The sequence below is a fragment of the Hypanus sabinus genome, chromosome 10, assembly GCF_030144855.1.
Source record: "Hypanus sabinus isolate sHypSab1 chromosome 10, sHypSab1.hap1, whole genome shotgun sequence".
Lineage (NCBI taxonomy): Eukaryota > Metazoa > Chordata > Chondrichthyes > Myliobatiformes > Dasyatidae > Hypanus > Hypanus sabinus.
Genome location: NC_082715.1, coordinates 121,916,226 through 121,934,176, shown reverse-complemented (window position 1 = coordinate 121,934,176; position 17,951 = coordinate 121,916,226). Strand labels below are relative to the sequence as shown.

General features: G+C 37.8%; 1 protein-coding gene and 1 pseudogene across 3 annotated transcripts in view; one reads left to right on the top strand and one right to left on the bottom strand.

Annotated features, from left to right (window-relative positions):
- Nucleotides 1-17,951, bottom strand: part of slc4a1ap (solute carrier family 4 member 1 adaptor protein) — a 153,245-nt gene that overhangs the window by 41,817 nt on the left and 93,477 nt on the right. For all 3 annotated transcript variants that reach the window (XM_059982807.1, XM_059982809.1, XM_059982808.1), the window contains one exon: nt 2,848-3,067. In XM_059982807.1, the coding sequence (XP_059838790.1) occupies nt 2,848-3,067 (220 nt within the window). The remainder of the gene's footprint in view (nt 1-2,847; nt 3,068-17,951) is intronic.
- Nucleotides 14,194-14,784, top strand: LOC132400341 (annexin A1-like; annotated as a pseudogene).

Sequence of the window (17,951 nt, the reverse complement as noted above, 5' to 3'; positions counted from 1 at the left end):
GCAACCAAAGAAAACTCTGCTGATGCTTATGTTTCATGTGACTTCTCCCACCATTCATCTATTAGGTTGGATTCATGACTTACCAGGGTCTTCTTTGTGCCGTACTTGTTCCGACCCTTATAGTGAACAACATTATCACAGAATCCTCCTAACCTAATCCTAGTGCTGGCTTCCAGTCTTGTAACTCTTGTGTTGAAATGATTGTCTTTGTTTTCATCTTTTAACAGTTCCTTGTCTCTCATCACATCTCCTCATCTCTATACTCTACAACCTTGAGCTATCTATACTCCATTTCCGGCTATTGCATGTCTGATTTTTGTGACTCCCCTCACTAAAAGAAACAGTCATGCTCTTAGCTTTGATTTTTGCTCATTAATTCTCTCTTTTACCCATGGCAGTTCCTTTGCTTAGACTTTGTAATTAAAAAGAAATGCACCCCCCCCCCCCCCCGTGAAATATTTAAAATAAACTAATTGGAAACACAGTGCAACATACATAAAATACTGGAGGAACTCAGCAGGTCAGGCAGCATCTACGAAAATGAATAAACAGTCAATATTTCACGCCGACACACTTCTTATCAGGCCAACGTATTATTGGGCTGCTTTCCTTCAGGACTGATTAAACTTGTTCAAGGCATCTCCATTCAGGAGGAAAATTAAAGAAACTATGCCAGCTGGAATGCGGGGCTGACAGCTTAAAAGAGAGAAAGCAGTGGTTTGAACCAAGGAGAAAAGGAGAGAAATGACAGGTCGAATAAACAACGAGAGGAAGAGGAACTGCAGTTCTTATTAAGAGAGAAAATAAAGGATTTCTCGCTGTGAACATGGTTGGTGTGGGTAACAAGTAGAACAAGGGGAATTGGTGGGAATATGGAATATCTGAATTCAGGAATCTGTCAAATTTGGATAAGGATATGAGGTGCAATTGGTTTAAATTCAATACTGAAAGTAACCTTTGGAGAAATGATAGTGTGGTCACATATTGATAGTTCAAACCATGACATTTTACAATACGGAAACACAGAAAATTTTAACAATAGATTAAAAAAACAGTAAGGAGAATTAACTGGAATACAGTTACTCTATCTTCAACAAAAAATTCACAAAGCGTCTCATCAATAAAGATAGGAAACATAATTACTAAGCAGGTCAGAAAGCAGGAGTGTAAGAAAGGCAGTAAAACTTTTCATTGGAAAACCACGTACCCTTATGAAGAGTCTTAGCCTGAAAGGTCAACTGTTTGCTGTTTTCCATAATTGCTGTGTGGCCTGCTGAGTTCCTCCAGCATTTGCAGATTTTCTTACGTTTCCTGATTTCTTTGTTTGTTTTGTAAACTGTTGGATTCTGTTTCTTTTAACAAAGGTTTTCGTGACATGGAACCAAGGCAGGTAGGTGGATGGAGCTCAAATACAGATCTGTAATTGATTAACTGCTTTAAGAGTTCCACACTCACTACATCGTGAAGAGATGTGTCGATGTATGGCTTGATTAACAACAATCACATCGCTACCTTACATATCACTGGTTCACAATGTTCATTCTCAAGCAGTTAGTCTGTCTGCAAATTATGTACCACATTTTGCTAATATTCTAAGATGCTTTATATGCAGAAAAGATGACTGTAAAATACTATAAAAATTCCAGAATCTCTGCCAATTTCAAGCTGTTGACAAAACTGAGGTCTGACTCCATAATGTAAACACATTCTTTCAAACCTGAACAACTATTAATTAATGGGTACAGAGAAAGAATTTCTCTAGCCAGGGAGAAACCTGTTTAGAAAACCCTGTGGCACAAAGATTAAAAAAGACACTTGATGGAATGGAAGCAAGAGAAAATCTGCAGATACTGGGAATCCATGCAACACACACAAAATGCTGGAGGAACTCAGCAGGCCAGGCAGCATCTATGGAAAAAAGTACATGGGGAGATTCCTGCCGAAGGGCTTCGGCCCAAAATGTCGACTGTACTTTTTCCCATAGCTGCTGTCTGACCTGCTGAGTTCCACCAGCATTTTGTATGTGTTGATGGAACAGAAGTGCATTTCCAAAGGTATTGAGGTAGGAACTGAAGTTAAGCTGTTAATAGCAACTACTAGTTGGAGCACAGCATAAGATACAAACATTGAGAAAAATGAAGCTTCAGAACTCTCAAATCCAGGACAGAATCTTTGCCTACTGCATATACCACCTTTAAGTCAATGGCTTAAAGACTTTTTTAAGAAGCATTACCAAACATGTCTTATATTGAAACATATAAAGCTGTATTACAGTAGATGATGAAACTTGGTTGCAGATGCAAAGGTGGGAGAGGTGGAGAAGTAGAAAGGGTATTTCAGGGAAGTCCAGATCTTAAGACTACAGAAGGAACCATTAAATTCCAAGAGGATATGGTCAAAATTTAAGAAGCAAACATATTGCTAGGCTGCAAGTGAGACAGAAAGAGTAATTTGAAAAAAAGAGAATTTTTAAATGAAAGCACTACTGGACCAGAAGCCATTATAGGACAAAGAGCAAAGGGACAATAGGTGAACAGGACTCAGCGAGGGTTGAAAAAAACAGAAATATTAAAGGAGACAGATGAATTGCTCTCATTTTCTCTCGTTCACTTGACAAGACTCCATTCACACCAATAGCTCCAATTTTGTCATTCTTCAAGTACTAAACTGTGTAACAAGTGGTGTGAAGCAAAATGGAATGCAGTTTAAAACTGATGATGATGCCTTCACAATGCAGAGTGGGATGAACAACTACATCTGGGCTCATAATGTCAACACATATCAGGATACTATTCTTTTGCCAATTTAGGTTCACTAATGTCAGAAAGCTTTTTCCTTTAAACTCACCTTCATCCTGGTTGTGATTTTTTGATGAATCTTTGGAATGAAATGGCTCTGGCTGCTGTTCCATTTCTTGATCTTGAGTCTTGCTATCTGGCTTGTCCTTTTCCTCAGCTACTTCCTCTTGTTCCTGTTCCTCCTCCTCCTCCTCCTCAGCCTCAAAAGCTTGACTATCCTTCATGTTAAATAAATTACTGGGTGGTTCAGGACGTTTTGGTGGTAGTCTCTGAATGGGACGGAAAATTAGAAAAATATATTTATTTAAAGACTTTTCTTTTGAAAAAAGGAATTTACCATTAGATCACTATATGACTACTAATTGTCTCAATTCCTAGTCAAAATTGCTTATGTTCTCTATTGGGCCAACTTCAAAAAAATGTTAGTATTGCAACTCTCTGTCAGTGACTGTAAGAAGCTGCAGATTTGTTGTGGACACAGCTCACCCTCTCTTCCATGGACTGTATCTACACTTCGCGCTACCTTGGTAAAGCAGACAACATAATCAAAAGACCCCACAACCTTAGACCTTTTCTGTTCTCCCAGTTCTGTCATGGAGAAGATACTGAAAGGACGTACCACCATGGTCATGAACAGCTTTGATTCTGCTGTTATAAAGCTATTGAACAGTTCGAGTACAAGAAGATGGACTTTTGACTTCACTTCCACACCGTCGTGACTTTGCACCTTATTGTCTGCAACTATAACCTTTTATTTGGAATGCTGTTATGCTTTTCCCCTTACTACCTCAGTGCATTATTGGACAGAAATGATCTGTACAGATCACATACGGAGTTTTTCACTGTATCTCTGTACTTATGAAAATAACAAACTAATTTGTCAATAATTCAATATCCTTTCCTGGTAACTTACTTCACAACTTCTGGGTAACTTTGCACCTTATTTAAACCTCTTGGAATCTGAATTTTTAAATCAGTAAATTCATCTTGTAATCATATACAAAAAAAGTAAATGGAAAAGCTTCATAGAACGGATATATTTTAATGAAGTCTTTTAAATAGAAAAAGATATAAGTTTGAAATACAAATTCTATGCTATAGTTTGATGCTGTGTAAAGTGCAGAAACCAAATAGGAAAGATTCAAACGGGACAAACAGACACAAGATTTGAGAGATAAAAACATTCAGCTACCAGAAAAGATGAATCTGGCAATTATTACAGAGGAATTTTGTAAGTAATTTGTCTATGTGTAAACCTCTCACCAGGGCTTGTTTTCAAACTTGGTTCGTTAGCAATCTCTGTTAACAGCACTGTGATCTAACAGTGTCATCTTTCATAACCAATGCAGGTCTGGGGTCGGCATGATTTGGGTTCAACCAAACATGAAAATTGGATTGCTCCATGAGGGGCATGAATTGTAGTGAATGACGTGTAAATATTGTCCCATGTAAAGTTATCGTCCGCCAGAAAAAAACCGGCATAAAATTACAAAGGAAATATATTTACCAATTTTTCAACTTTAATAAACGGTCAACAGAAAAAGAAAAATGAAAAGGCCCATTACAGTTAATCCAGTCCAAATGTGCACATAAACATTAGAGCTCGTTTCTGAAGTAGTCGGGACTCTTCACTTTGATTAGTCACACGATGAACCCACATTGCGTGTGAAGGATACCAGCCACAGTTCGAACTTCCCTCAAAGACTATTTCCAGCGATCTGGCTAACTCAGGGGTATTGGCACTTCCTCCTTTTGAACTGTTCATCTGCACAAAACACTTCTTAAAATAGGGGTTTCCCTTCAAGTGGGATCTGCCAAGCATCTTGACTTGTGCTCTTCTCTGCAGCTCCTCACAAAAGACTCCAAACTAGACTACTGTCCTTCAGAAATCTGATCCTGCTCAGCTCTCTTGAAACTTCCATGACATCCCAACGGGTAAGATATTACAACACATTACCAAGACAAACCTGACTGGCTGACACAACATTCCTAGGTTGGGCAAATAGCTCCTTATCTTTAGCTGAAACCAGAACACCAGTCTATGAAGCTTATTAACAGGACAATTGTTTGCAGAAAACTGTTAATATAAAAATACCTCAGCATAGCAGAAATCTTAACCAGGACCAGGGCATTACATACGTAGTAAACCTTTAAGCCTCCTGCATACTCTTTCCTTGGATAAGAGGAGTGGCCACTAAGGACTTTACAAAGGGGATTCACCAAGATATTCTCTGGAATGGAAGATTTTAGTCATGAGGAGAGTCCAGATAGGCTGTGCTGCTTTCCTCTTGAGCAAAGCAGGCGGAGGGGTGAGCTTGTGGAGGTATATAAAATTACAAAAAGCACAGACAGGGTAAATAGTCAGAATATTTTTTTTCCTGATGGGAAAGTTTTGTACACAGGGAGTGGTTGATACCTGCACGACACTGTCAGGGGAAGTAGTAGAATCAAGGGCACATAGGCAGGGTATATGAGGATACTGGCCGAATGCAGGCAAATAAGCATAAATAGCGTGTAATAGATAGCATGTGATATAAGTGTGTGTAGACTCGATAGACCACGGATTTGCACCTTGGAAAGTTTCCAGGGTGCAAGCCTGGGCAAGGTTTTTTTTAATGGAAGACCAGCAGTTGCCCAAGCTGCAAGTCTCCTCTCTCCACGCCACCGATGTTGTCCAAGGGAAGGGCATTAGGACCCATACAGCTTGACACCGGTGTCATCGCAGAGCAATGCGTGGTTAAGTGCCTTGCTCAAGGACACACATGCTGCCTCAGCCAAAGCTCAAACTAGCAACCTTCAGATAACTAGACGAACGCCTTAACCATTTGGCCATGACTTGGCCAGATAGAGTGAATACATATGTTCTCTTGCTTAGGAAAGGGGAACTAAAAATGAGAGGCATAGATTTAAGGTAAATTGGTTTATTATTGTCAGATTAATGAGGTACAGTGAAAAACTTCTTTCATACTATTCATATAGATCAATTTATTACAACAGTGTACTGAGGTAAAACAACAATAAAGTGCTGAAAAAGTGTTACAATGCAGAAGGTGTAGTACAGGTAGACAATAAAGAAGAACGTCATTATGAGGTTAGGAGTCCATTTTACTGCACCAAGGAACTTATAACTGCAAGACAGAAGATCTCCTTGAGCTTTTGTATCTTCTACCCAATGAGAAGACGGCAAGTGTAAGATTTAAGATACCTGAGGGGAAATTTCACATATAGGGTAGTGCATATATGAATGAAATGCTGGAGAAGCCAGCAGAGGTAGATACAATAACAACATTTAAAAGACACCTGGGTAAGTACATGCACAGGAAAACCTCAGCGGGATATGGGTCAAACACGAGTAAATAGAAGCTTGGTGTGCACCATGGTCAGAATGGATAAGGTGGGCCAAAGGATCTGCTTCCATATTGTGTGACTCTATGATGCTAAAAGGGATTAGTATAGATAGGGAAAAAAGTTTGGCATGGATGTGGTGGGCTGAAGCACCTGTTAATGTGCTTTATGACTCCATGTCTCTATGGAAGTGCAGTAAGTGTGAACAATTTTAACATCTCATTCAGGTGGCACAAAGAGTATAGATTCCAGATTTAAACTGGATCATGGATACATTTTTAATCAGATAACTCTAGTAGCGGTTAGTTAAGTGGTATATTGTATTTGCAAATTGTTCAAATGACAATAGCATGATGCAATAATATCCAACTGTTGTTAGCTTAATTGCGCAAAGAAAAAGCAGACATTACTCATTTGATTGTTGAGATCAGGATACTTAATAGTCCAGGTAAAAAGATGATAATGTGAGAAATTGCTTAGGTTAAAAGTAGGACAGGAATATTCCAGCTAACAAATCATGGGCAAAGCAATGGAAGGAGCTGTGAACAGTACTTATTCATCATCAACCTGCTTCTGATGCCCAGTTTGGATTTCATCAGACTTTTTTGGCTCTAAACCTCATCACTGCCTTGGTTCCAACACGAGTTAAGAGTTGAATTTCAAAGGTGAAGCGAGACAACAGTATTTGATTAAGTGTGGCATTAAGGAGTGCTAGTAAATTGAAATCAATGGAAAGAGAAAAAAAAGACTCTAATGGAAGGAGTTAAATATCATATTAAGCATGATGGTCGTGGTCAATGGAAGTCAATAATATCAGTCCCAAGACATCACTGCAGTGCCTATATATCCTATATACCAATAATTTACAGCTGCTTTAAGAGTGATTTCTTTGCTTCATCAAAAATGTGGACGTTTGCTGATGGTTGACCACTTCCACGTAATTCACAACTCCTTACAAATCAAGCAGGCAGCAATGCCCTAACCATATTCAGGCATATTCATAGAGGGTAAATAAAGACTATACAATAAATGGAAGAAATGACCATTTCCAACAAGAATGAGTATAACTACCTATTATTAATATTCAATGGCATCGCAATTGCCTAGTTACTCTGTCATTGAAATCTGAGAAGGACCATTGATCAAAAATTCAAATAGATTAACCACATAAGCACTGTTGCTATAAAGTCAAAGGTGTTTGATATCCTATGGCAACTGGGTATCTTCCTGAAACTTAAGGTATGCTCACGGACAGCTTCTACCCCACTATAAGACTATTAAAATGTTCCCAAGTAGGATAAATTGGACTTCTGACCTCATATTTTCCTTGTTTCGATCTTGCACCTTAATTGCGTACCTGCACTGTACCTGTACTTTCTCTATAGCTGTGACTTTTTAAAATCGGCGTTGTTACTGTTTTATCATGCTCTACCTCAAAACACTGTGTAATGATCTGATCTGTATGAACAGTATGCAAGAAAAGCTTTTTACTGTATCTTGGTGCATGGGATAGCAATAAACTTACTCCAATTTTCAAGTACCTCTATCAGAATCATAATGGAATGCTCTCTACTTGATTGGATTAATGCTGTTCAACAACAGTCAGAGACTAACATCATCCAAGACAAAGCAGCTTCAAAATACATTGCAGTTCCTCACCTAGGTTTATGTAACAGTGACTTCCAAACCTGTGAACTCTACCACCAAGAATGATGTAGTCAGCAGATGCATTGAACTCCACCACCTACAGCTTTAGCTCCAGGTTATACACTATCTTGATTTTGAAAGGTATCACTGTTCCTTCAGCAATGCCACAATGAAATCCTAGAACCTCCTACCTAAAAACAATGCGGGAGCAACTTTAGCCCAAGGACTACAGTGATTCAAGGAGGACCTTAACAGCAACTGGGGACAGGCAATAAATGCTGGCAATGCCCAAATCTCAAAAATTAATAATATAAACAAGGATGGCACCACCATTTCCCTGGAAAATCATTTATCCAAATTTTTGAACAATTTAGGCAAAATGATAGGTACATTATTAATGTGCACACCAGCTCAAGACTTGCCTGCTATCTTATCCAACTCAATCCCAGTGTTTCAGTCTTAAAGTTCTGGATATATCAGTGGCTAGTTCCCAGGACAGTTCTCATACCTCAAGAGTTTGATGCTGGTGCTGATAGCAGAGAAAGACCTGCTCACTATCCAATAACAGTCATCACCTCCAGAAGCATCATATAAATTTGCTCAATCAAGATCTGGTGATGTGCAAATTCTCATGAGCAACCTGGCATATGTTGAGATCCTAATATGGGCTGTGGTAGATTGGTGTCACCTTTCAAAATACTAATTATCTCTCTGCAGGCCTAACTTGCTTTATTTCCAGTCTTGACCAGCACTGCTGGGAGCCCCAGACAAGCTGCACAACAGATTGAAGTGTTTGGCATCTGCTCTGTTTCTGGACTCTGGAGTTAATAGTACAGCCTAATTGTGCTGGTATTTCCCGAATAGCTCACCTGTATTCTATCCCAGTTAAAACTGGCAAAGGATCAGAATTGTAATTAATTTATAAAGGGATTCCCAATCTGAAAATCAGGATAAATTCAGATCTGAGGGGCAGGTCTTTCCACATAGAGGGTGGTGATTATGTGGCATGAGCTGCCACAGTATGTGGTAAAAACAGATACAATGTACTGTTTAAAGGATATTTGGACAGGTACTTAGATAGAAGGGGAGTAAGGGGATACGGCCTAAAACAGGCAAATGGGATTAGCATAAATATATGTCATGATCTGCAAGGATGATTTGGGCTGAAGGGCCTATTTTTGTTCTGTGCAGCTGTGTGACTCTTATTTTACTTCGTCTGATTTTTTAAAAAAGTGTTTTAGTTAGTTAGAGAAAGTTATTGCATTACCTTTAAATATCCCGGCATATCTGAAGCAATTAAGTACTCTTGGGAGTCTCAGAGACATTGACAAAAGATCACTGTCACAGTCAGGACTATAACAGTACTCCACCATGTATGGTGTTCAAGTTGGAAGGCCAACAGACCCTAGGGTAATTGGACACACTCATCTGTTTCAGGTTAGTAGAGGCATGTGAAGAGCATAGCAGAGATGCAGAGTGGGACAGGGAAATAATCTGGTGGTTGGCTAAATCAAATACTATTTAAACCCACATAACTCAAATTGACAGCTGACTTGAAGGCAGCTCATCTTTTGATGTAGAGCATCCCACAATTATTTTCACATCTTACTGTCTCAATTTCTAAATTTAAAATATATTGTAGAATTTTATGAGCTAATCTACAAAACATTGTGCATGTCAAATCAAAAGAAAAATTCCAAAACCTGTCAACAATTTACTAAACATTATAAACCAAAATTGAGAAGCTGAAAAAGTATTCACTCTTTTGTAATTACTATGCTAACTTCTCTCAGGTACAATATACCTTGCCAACTCACCCAATTTGCTGATGTACATAGAAAACAGTAGGATCACCTGTTTTCAATAAGTTCATAAGAATAAATACCTCTGTCTCTGTAAGGTTCAACATTATGGTAAATTTTCAAAAGATCAAACCAAAATAGAGACAAAGCATTCAAGATAAGTCAAGGAAATGATAATAGAGAAGTATAAATCAAGGGAAGCATACAGGGCCATTTCAAATGCACTGAACATACTTGAACATGCTCAGTGCAGTCAATCATGAAAAGGTGGAAAATAAATGAAATGACAGCCACACTGCCTAACTCAGGCCACCCCTCTAAATTTAATCGTCAGAGAAGAATGGCACTTGTTAGAGAGGCTACTTTGACGCCAATAGTCACTCAGAGTGAGCTACAGGAGTCAGCGCCTGCAACTGGAGATGAAGTTCATGGCTCCACAATCTCTAAGGCCTTGCATAAAAAGGCTATTTGTGGAAGAATGGCAAGGAAGAAAACCTGACTAAACAAAACATTTGCAAAATATCACTTAGAAGATAGTAAAGATGTGGTAGAAGGTCTTGTGGTAGAATGAGACTAAAGTGGAACTTTTCCGCCTCAACCTAAATGGTACCTGTGGCATAAATCTAATACTGCACATCAGCCAGGTAATACCATCCCCTACTGTAAAGTATAGTAGAGATAGCTTCATGTTATGGGGATTCTTTGCAACAGCAGGGACTGGAAATCTGGTTAGGATTGATGGGAAGATGAATGCTGTTAAATTCAGAGAGATACTGGATAAAAACCTGCTCGGCTCTGCTAGAAAGCTTAAACTGGCGAGGAAGTTCAACTTTCAGCTGGACAACAACCCAAAGCACACGGTCAGAGCAACCATGGAATGAATGGCTTCAAATGAAGAAAATTAGTGTCCTTGAGTGGCTCAGTCAAAGTCCTGACCTTAACCCGAATGAACACCTCTGGAAAGACCTCAAGATTGCTGTCCACCACTGTTCCCCAACTAACATGGCATAGCTTGAACAATTCTGCAAGGAGGAATGGGCAAATCTTGCTCTATCACATTGTTGAAAGCTAATAGAGACTTGTCCAAAATGACTACTGGCTGTAAGTGCTGTGCGAGGTGAGCAAATGGGGATTTGAACTGCTGATGTTTCAGTTTTTGAATTTTTAGTTTTTCATGCTTTACAATTTTCCCTGTTTTAGAGCTCCACTGTGGAAAAAAAGAGCATGTGACTCATGAATAAATATTCTCACTTAAGTTGATCAAAATCCCTGGTTTTGCTACTCATTTATGTGAGCAAAGGGTTGGGGGCTGAATACTTTTACAAGGCACTGTATAAGTATTTTTAGGTTACTCTATTAAACTTGTCCGATATCACATATCCGATAATACTACATATAATTAATTAAGAAATTTCACATTTACCATGACAAATCACTAACCAGCATTTTAATCTGAAACACCAACACAGTCAGTTGTCGCCACATCTTATAACAAAGTTAAAAAAGCCAATCCCTTTGGAGCTCATGATGAAAAACAGTATTCTGAAATCCAATTAAAATAAAATGAGCAAACACCCATATATATGACAGCAAGTCAGCTGCTGAGGAAAGATATCTCTAATTTACCTTGATGAGCTTTAATCCAAACTTTATAAATGTACCTCCTACTGCTTCAGCATTGCACTTCTGTCTCCCACTGTTATGACATCTGTGCATTAAATGGCAATTTGTTTCAAATCACATATCACTGTATTTAGTGTGGGAAAGGTTACTTTACCAAAGACCTTTCAGAAGGAGCAGATATTTAAGGGATTTGTTGCATCAGTTTGAACTGCATAGAAATCTAGTTTACCGAGATGATAGAAAGTCTGCTTTGTACTTTAAATGAAACACAAGTCCTTGCCCTTCCAAATGATTTAATTATCGATTTATTTATGGAGGTGCAGGATGGAGTAGGCCCGTCTGGCTATTTGAGCCATGCCACCCAGCAATCTCTTGATTTAATCCGAGCCTAATCGAGGGACAATTTACAACAACCAATTAACCTACCAACCAGTATGCCTATGGACAGTGGGAGGAAATCGGGGCACCCGGAGGAAACCCACGTGGCTATGGGGAGAATGTACAAACTCCTTACAGGCAGCATTTATGGAGGAAAAAGGATAGTTAATATTTTGGATCATAACGTTGACTGTCCATTTTCCCTCCACAGACACTGCATTGTCCACCGAGTTCCTTCAATAGCTTTTAAAAAAATCCAGACTCTCTGAAGTCTTCTGTATCTCTATTCTGAAACAAAATGGATAAACTGAGTAGTGACACAGTTAAAAGACCAGTCAAGATATCCAAAAAGAATCCTTTCCTTCTAGTTTGGGAGAAAATATATCAAATTCACCATGCTCCTGTGGGGTCAGAAATTTAAATAAGAACAGTAAAAAATGTGAAAAAGTGAACCATAATTTATTTTTTGGTCTCCCACTTTAAGATAGAAATCTTCTTGGGTTTTCATGACACATTAGACCCCTGCCACTTAATAGAAGCTCCTCCAGTCACGATTCTTCTGTAGATCAAAATTTGGCAGTCACCGGTAAAACATACGGCTTACCTCTTGTAATCAGTAGGTCTGATTGCCGTAGCAGCTACCAAAATTAAATTTGACATTTAGCAACTAATATCTGTGTAAGCATTTTGGAAGCTAGCACTTAAATTAGAATCTGCTGAAATCTTTAGAATCTCTTTCTTTGAAAAAGCGAAGTAGGAGGCCAGACTCTGTTAAGGGATATAAAATTAAGAGTGACAGATGTCTATAACTAGGGGTCATACAGTTAAAGATATTAGTACAAGAAGACAGTAGGGGAGATTTTTTCTCATCCAGATGGTGGTGCAAATTAGCAACTCATTACTGAAAACATGAAAACAGCACAACTAATCACATTATAAAAAACTGAACAAACATGTGTATTGCTGTAAGCTGCAAGACTTAGAAAGAAAGATCAGTTGGTTAGCTCTTAATTGACTGGCACAGACACTTCTCAACAAATGGCCATCTTCTGTGCTATAATTTTATATAACTCTACAAAATTCTAGCGTATTTGGGGAAGGACAGTTGACAGTCATCTAAATAAAGAACAGGTAGCCATCTTTCAGATGAGACTTTTAAGCTGAGGTCTGTCTGTCTGTCTTGTACCTGCGCTGTTTCAGAGGGAAAATGAACCTCTGAACTTTTGTGCCTCAAAAAAAAAGCTTTAGGGATCTTACTATGTACAAAGCACATGCCTTGTTTTCTGCACTAAAAGTGACTAGACATCAAATGTATTCCATAAGCTGCAAAGTGCTTTATATCTGTTCTGAGGTATGAAGGGCTCCATATCATTGCAAGCCTTTCTTTTTAATCCAGATAATTTTCCTCAAGGCTCTCTGAAATTACACCGTACCAATATCCAAGTACATTATATTAGCGCAGGCTAGGATTTAAAACCCGATTGCCTGAAAATCCAAATCCTTAGCTGTTGGCACTTTTTTTTATATAAAAAAGATCAGTTGGAGTCTCAATTTATTTATTTTAGAGTCGCTTAAAAGCATGCATTCACAATCCAGAATAAAATATATTTGAATTTTGCTCTGATTTAGAAAGATATAAAAATGTAAATTCTTTTTAAAATGTTTTGAAGATTGCTTTATTCTTTAAAGTGATATTGCACAGCCCATTAAATTCATGGTGGAAAATATGCTCTCAGACAATAGGGTTTAAGGTTCTGTGAATGAACATTCATTTCTTACATAAATTGCGTTATTGCAGAGGAACACAAGAGACTACAGAGAATGCTGGACTTGGCCTGTTTCATCATTGGTGCTGCTCTCCTTCGCTCTCCCTACCAAAAAAGATCACTCCCTACTTGTACATAGTTCTTTCCTTTTGCTTGTTTTTATTTTCCACTCTTTTCTATAAGTGTATACCTCAGATAAATACTTTGTGGAGATTTGTGATATATATTATTATATGATATATATGTACAATGTCTGAAATACATCTTATGGAAATGTTTGGTTGATTATGAACTTCAATAAAAAATAAATTACAAAGGACAAATACAAAAGATGATGTCTTAGGAAGGTAGCAGCATCCATTATCAAGGACCCCAACCATCTGGGCCATGCCCTCTTTTTGATGTAGATGATACAAGAGCCCAAAGACCAACACTTCAAGGTTCAAGAACAGTTCTTCCTGACTGCTATCAGATTCTTGAAACAACTTGGAAAACTTTAAAACACAACTTTGGACTATATTTTATTCTCTGCACTAATGTCATATGGATATATTGTTTATGTTGTACATTTGTAAATTATGTATGATACGTGTTAATTTAAGTTTATGTTAATGTTTGTCCTTGTAACATCCTATGCTTCTGTTGAAAAAAGTTAATTCTAATGTCATTTGTATCCTGGGTATGTACACCTATGACAAGAAACTTGAACAAATGTTTGAAGGCAGTTGCTGAGGTCTTTGTGTTTTGGAGAGGGAAGCACTCAGCTTTGAGACATGATGTTCTCAACAGTTATGCTTTTGGGGCAATAGCTCCTCTGACTGATAAGATTATGTTATGAAGGGTCTTCATACTAATGAAGACTGTGGTGGAAGTACTAGTAATCAGGAGCAACAAAGAGATAAAGGAGTTTATTAAAGCCAATAAAGAAAAATTCAACAATGATCTAGCAGAAAAGATAAAAGGTGATATACTTGGAACATTTCAAAAAGCTTTACTCATTTTACTTGGAGACACTCAGAGATGTGAGTAACGAAGTGGGTCATGATCTTGCTGATGATGATGCAAGGGTTTTGTATGAAGCTGGTGAAAAGAGGAAAGGGACAACATTGACACAAATCATTAAAATTCTGTCTGACAGGAAATTTGCACCTCTAATGACCGTGTCTGAGAGGTACACAAAGTATAGTCAACATGATGTGGGCAAGGCCTCAGATCTTGAGCTGTGAGGGGACATAGAAAATCCATTAAGAGCTTTATTAAAATGCTTTGGCAACAAACCAGCCTATTTTACTGAGAGGTTGCATTGATCAGTGAAGGACTACAGTACAGAAGATAATCATTTGATCAGAATTATAGTTTCCCATTTTAAAGTGGATTTGAAGGATAGTTAAGTGGATTACAAAGCTAAATATGGAAAAACTCTGCTGTCAAGACTCTGCTATCAAGAATTAAACTAAAGGGGACTATGAGAAAATCCTACTCTTTCTCTGTGGAAGCAATGAGTAATGTACATCGATTCATGGTGAAATTGTAAAGAAGACAGTGCAGTGAAATTGAAACTGACATGGAGTTGTAAAATCAACTCTATGTATCTAGTTGTACCTGGTGCAAATAAAATACTTACTTGAATAAAATCTTTTTTTTAATTCAGAAAGTTATGCTGCAGCTGTATAAAACTCTAGTTAGGCCACATCCGGAGCACTGCGTACAGTTCTGGTTGCCCCATTATAGGGAAGATATCGAGGCATTGGAGAGGGTGCAGATGAGGTTTACCAGGATGCTGCCTGGATTAGAGGACACGTGCTATCACAAGAGGTTACACAAACTTGTGTTGATCTCACAGGAGCAGCAGAGGAGAGGGGATATCTGATAGAAGTTTATAAGATATAATAGGCATAGATAGAATAGACAAATGGTATCTCTTTTCCAGGGATGAAATGTCCAATACTAAATTTCAAAGGAGATGAGAGGGGCGAGTTTTTTTTATATACAAATGTGGTGGTTGCCTGGAATGCACTGGAGTAGTGGTAAAGGCAGATGCATTACAGACTTTTAACAGATATTTAGGAAGGCACACAAATGTGAGGAAAATGGAAGGATGTGGACAATGTGTAGGTACAAGAGATTCCATTCTGCCGAAGGGTCTCAGCCAGAAACATCAGCTGTACTTTTTTCCATAGATGTTGCCTGGCCTGCTGAGTTCCTCCAGCATTTTGTGTGTGTTGCTTGGATTTCCAGCAACTGCAGATTTTCTCTTGTTTGTGGCAGAAGAGATTAGTTTAGTTAGCCATTTGACTACTAATTTAATTGGTTGGGTACAACATTGTTGGCCAAAGGACCTGCTCTTGTGCTGTACTGTTCTATGTATTAAAGCCTTTATAGTATCATTTGATATTAGGCAAGGCACAAAAGGGGAAATGTACAATAAACTTAATTACCAAAGAATAAGGGGTATATCATGAAAATAACCCCATAGTTCTCATTCAGAAATTAGACAGAGAAGATTAACAAACAGGTAACCTTAAGCAAGCAAGCAAGCAAGCACTCAGTAACATTGCTAGGACAAACTATGAAGAACTCTAGTACACCACCATTATTATTTACCTTCATGAATAAGAACAAAATTAAAAACAGGACATTTGTAAAAAGTTAAGGGTACATGAAGAAAAGCTCAAGGTACCATCTTTCAAATCTTTAGGATGCGCGATAATGTTTCATAGATAATTAAGAACTTTTGGAAATGTATTGCAGAAATTGTGTCAGTCAATTTGTACACAGCAAGCTCCCACAAACACTGAGGGAGTAATTTCTGCATTGTTTTTGCAACATTGCAAAAGGATTAAATATTGACAATGGCATCTGTGAGAACTCCTCTATTTTGAAATATAATGGATGTGCTTACAGCGTCATTCACAGATACAGCATGCTCCTTTCTAGCTTCTATATCATAACAGTTTCTCATAAAATGTGCAGTGTCTCATAAAATGTGTAGCCCTCCATCTGAAAAAAGTAGGGAAATTAAGAAATTGCACCAAGAGCAGGGGCTCTGCAAGAGATCATCTTTTGATTTTGGGAAACTAAGCCAAGTGTTTTCAAAATAGTCATTGTTAAATGGGACAACCTACAGATAAGTAATATCAAATTCAAAATTAGAATGCACAAATTAAGAGCAATTTCAATTTGTTATCTTAAGTGCATACAATGGTTCACTTTAAATAATCATCAATATTGGGAGAACAAACCACTAGGGCCAAGTTATAAGGATACCTCTATTCCCTGCCACCTCCCCTTATGACTGCTTGGTGTTCAGAATTATAAAAATTCACCTTCTTTCCTTCTTGCTGCTAACTCCCAGCCCTGATTTTGATGCAGGAAGAGTTCTAATGAAAGGTAATTTTTCAGTTTCTCCTTCCTCATGAGCTGCTTAATATTTTGAGTACTTACAGCATTTTCAATTTTTTTGTTTAGATTTTCAGTATTAAAGGCTTTTGATGAAACAGGTTTGTAATGGCATGAAATCTGGGCAGGATCTTTACATGTAAAGTGATATGACCCAGCTAACCTTCACATTATTTTTACATATCAAAACTAGAAAATAGTATTATTCACTGTAGTCAGAGTGAATGGAGTACAAATGTACTGTGCTCGATTCCAATGTGGTATTTTAAGAGGTCTCCAATTAAAATTTGGCACTGCTATGACGGACATTTTAAAACACACAGACACAATCTCACAAGCAAGCAGCCCACACAAACACCCACTTCTTTGGCCATTTATAGCGAAAAACCTCTGTATTAGCATAAGTCCCTCAAGGCAGAAGGTTGTGAAAAAGGAAAGAAAACAATGTTTTAAAAACAAAATATATACATTGAAGTATGTTCAAAGCTTTGATTCACCCAACTAAGATCAAACATCTTAAATCCTTTAGTCTTGTTGGGGCCATCTAGCTACTCATTCATCTACAGCAAAAGAGAGACTAATTAATAGCAATAGTGAGATCCCAATAGTATCTATCAGGCACACAGCGACCACAACATTTCTTAGCCTGTGGTTTTGTGCTTTCTTTAGTCTCATAAGTAATTCAAAGCTCTGCAGATAAAAAAAATCATTATTGCACCTAAGGTTTACTACCTCTTTTATCCATAAATAATTCAGATGATAGATTTTTGTGTTAAATAATCAAACCTCTTGTCACGCTGCATAAATATCTCATTTTACAACCAGAATAGCCCATGGGGATTTTTAAATTCTTAAAACATATAGCAATCCAATTTATTTTTGCAAGATACTCGTTTTAAAATCACTAGGGTTATGGAGAGTGGATGGAGGCGAAGAAAAATAAACCCGTTGAAAGTAAACTAGTAGAGAAGACAATCTAAGAAGGTTTGCTGAAGGAACCATAATTTGAGAGCAAGAATGCCTGTTTGGTGTTAAAATAAGCAAAAATAAATCTACTTGCTCTTATAACCAAAACATAATTTACTATTTTTTGTTGAGCAAGACTTTATTTTTGTTTGGCAACGGTATTGGTTAAGGAGTTAAGAACAGGTACATGGGATTGTGGTATTAATCAGTCATGATGGCACTGTATA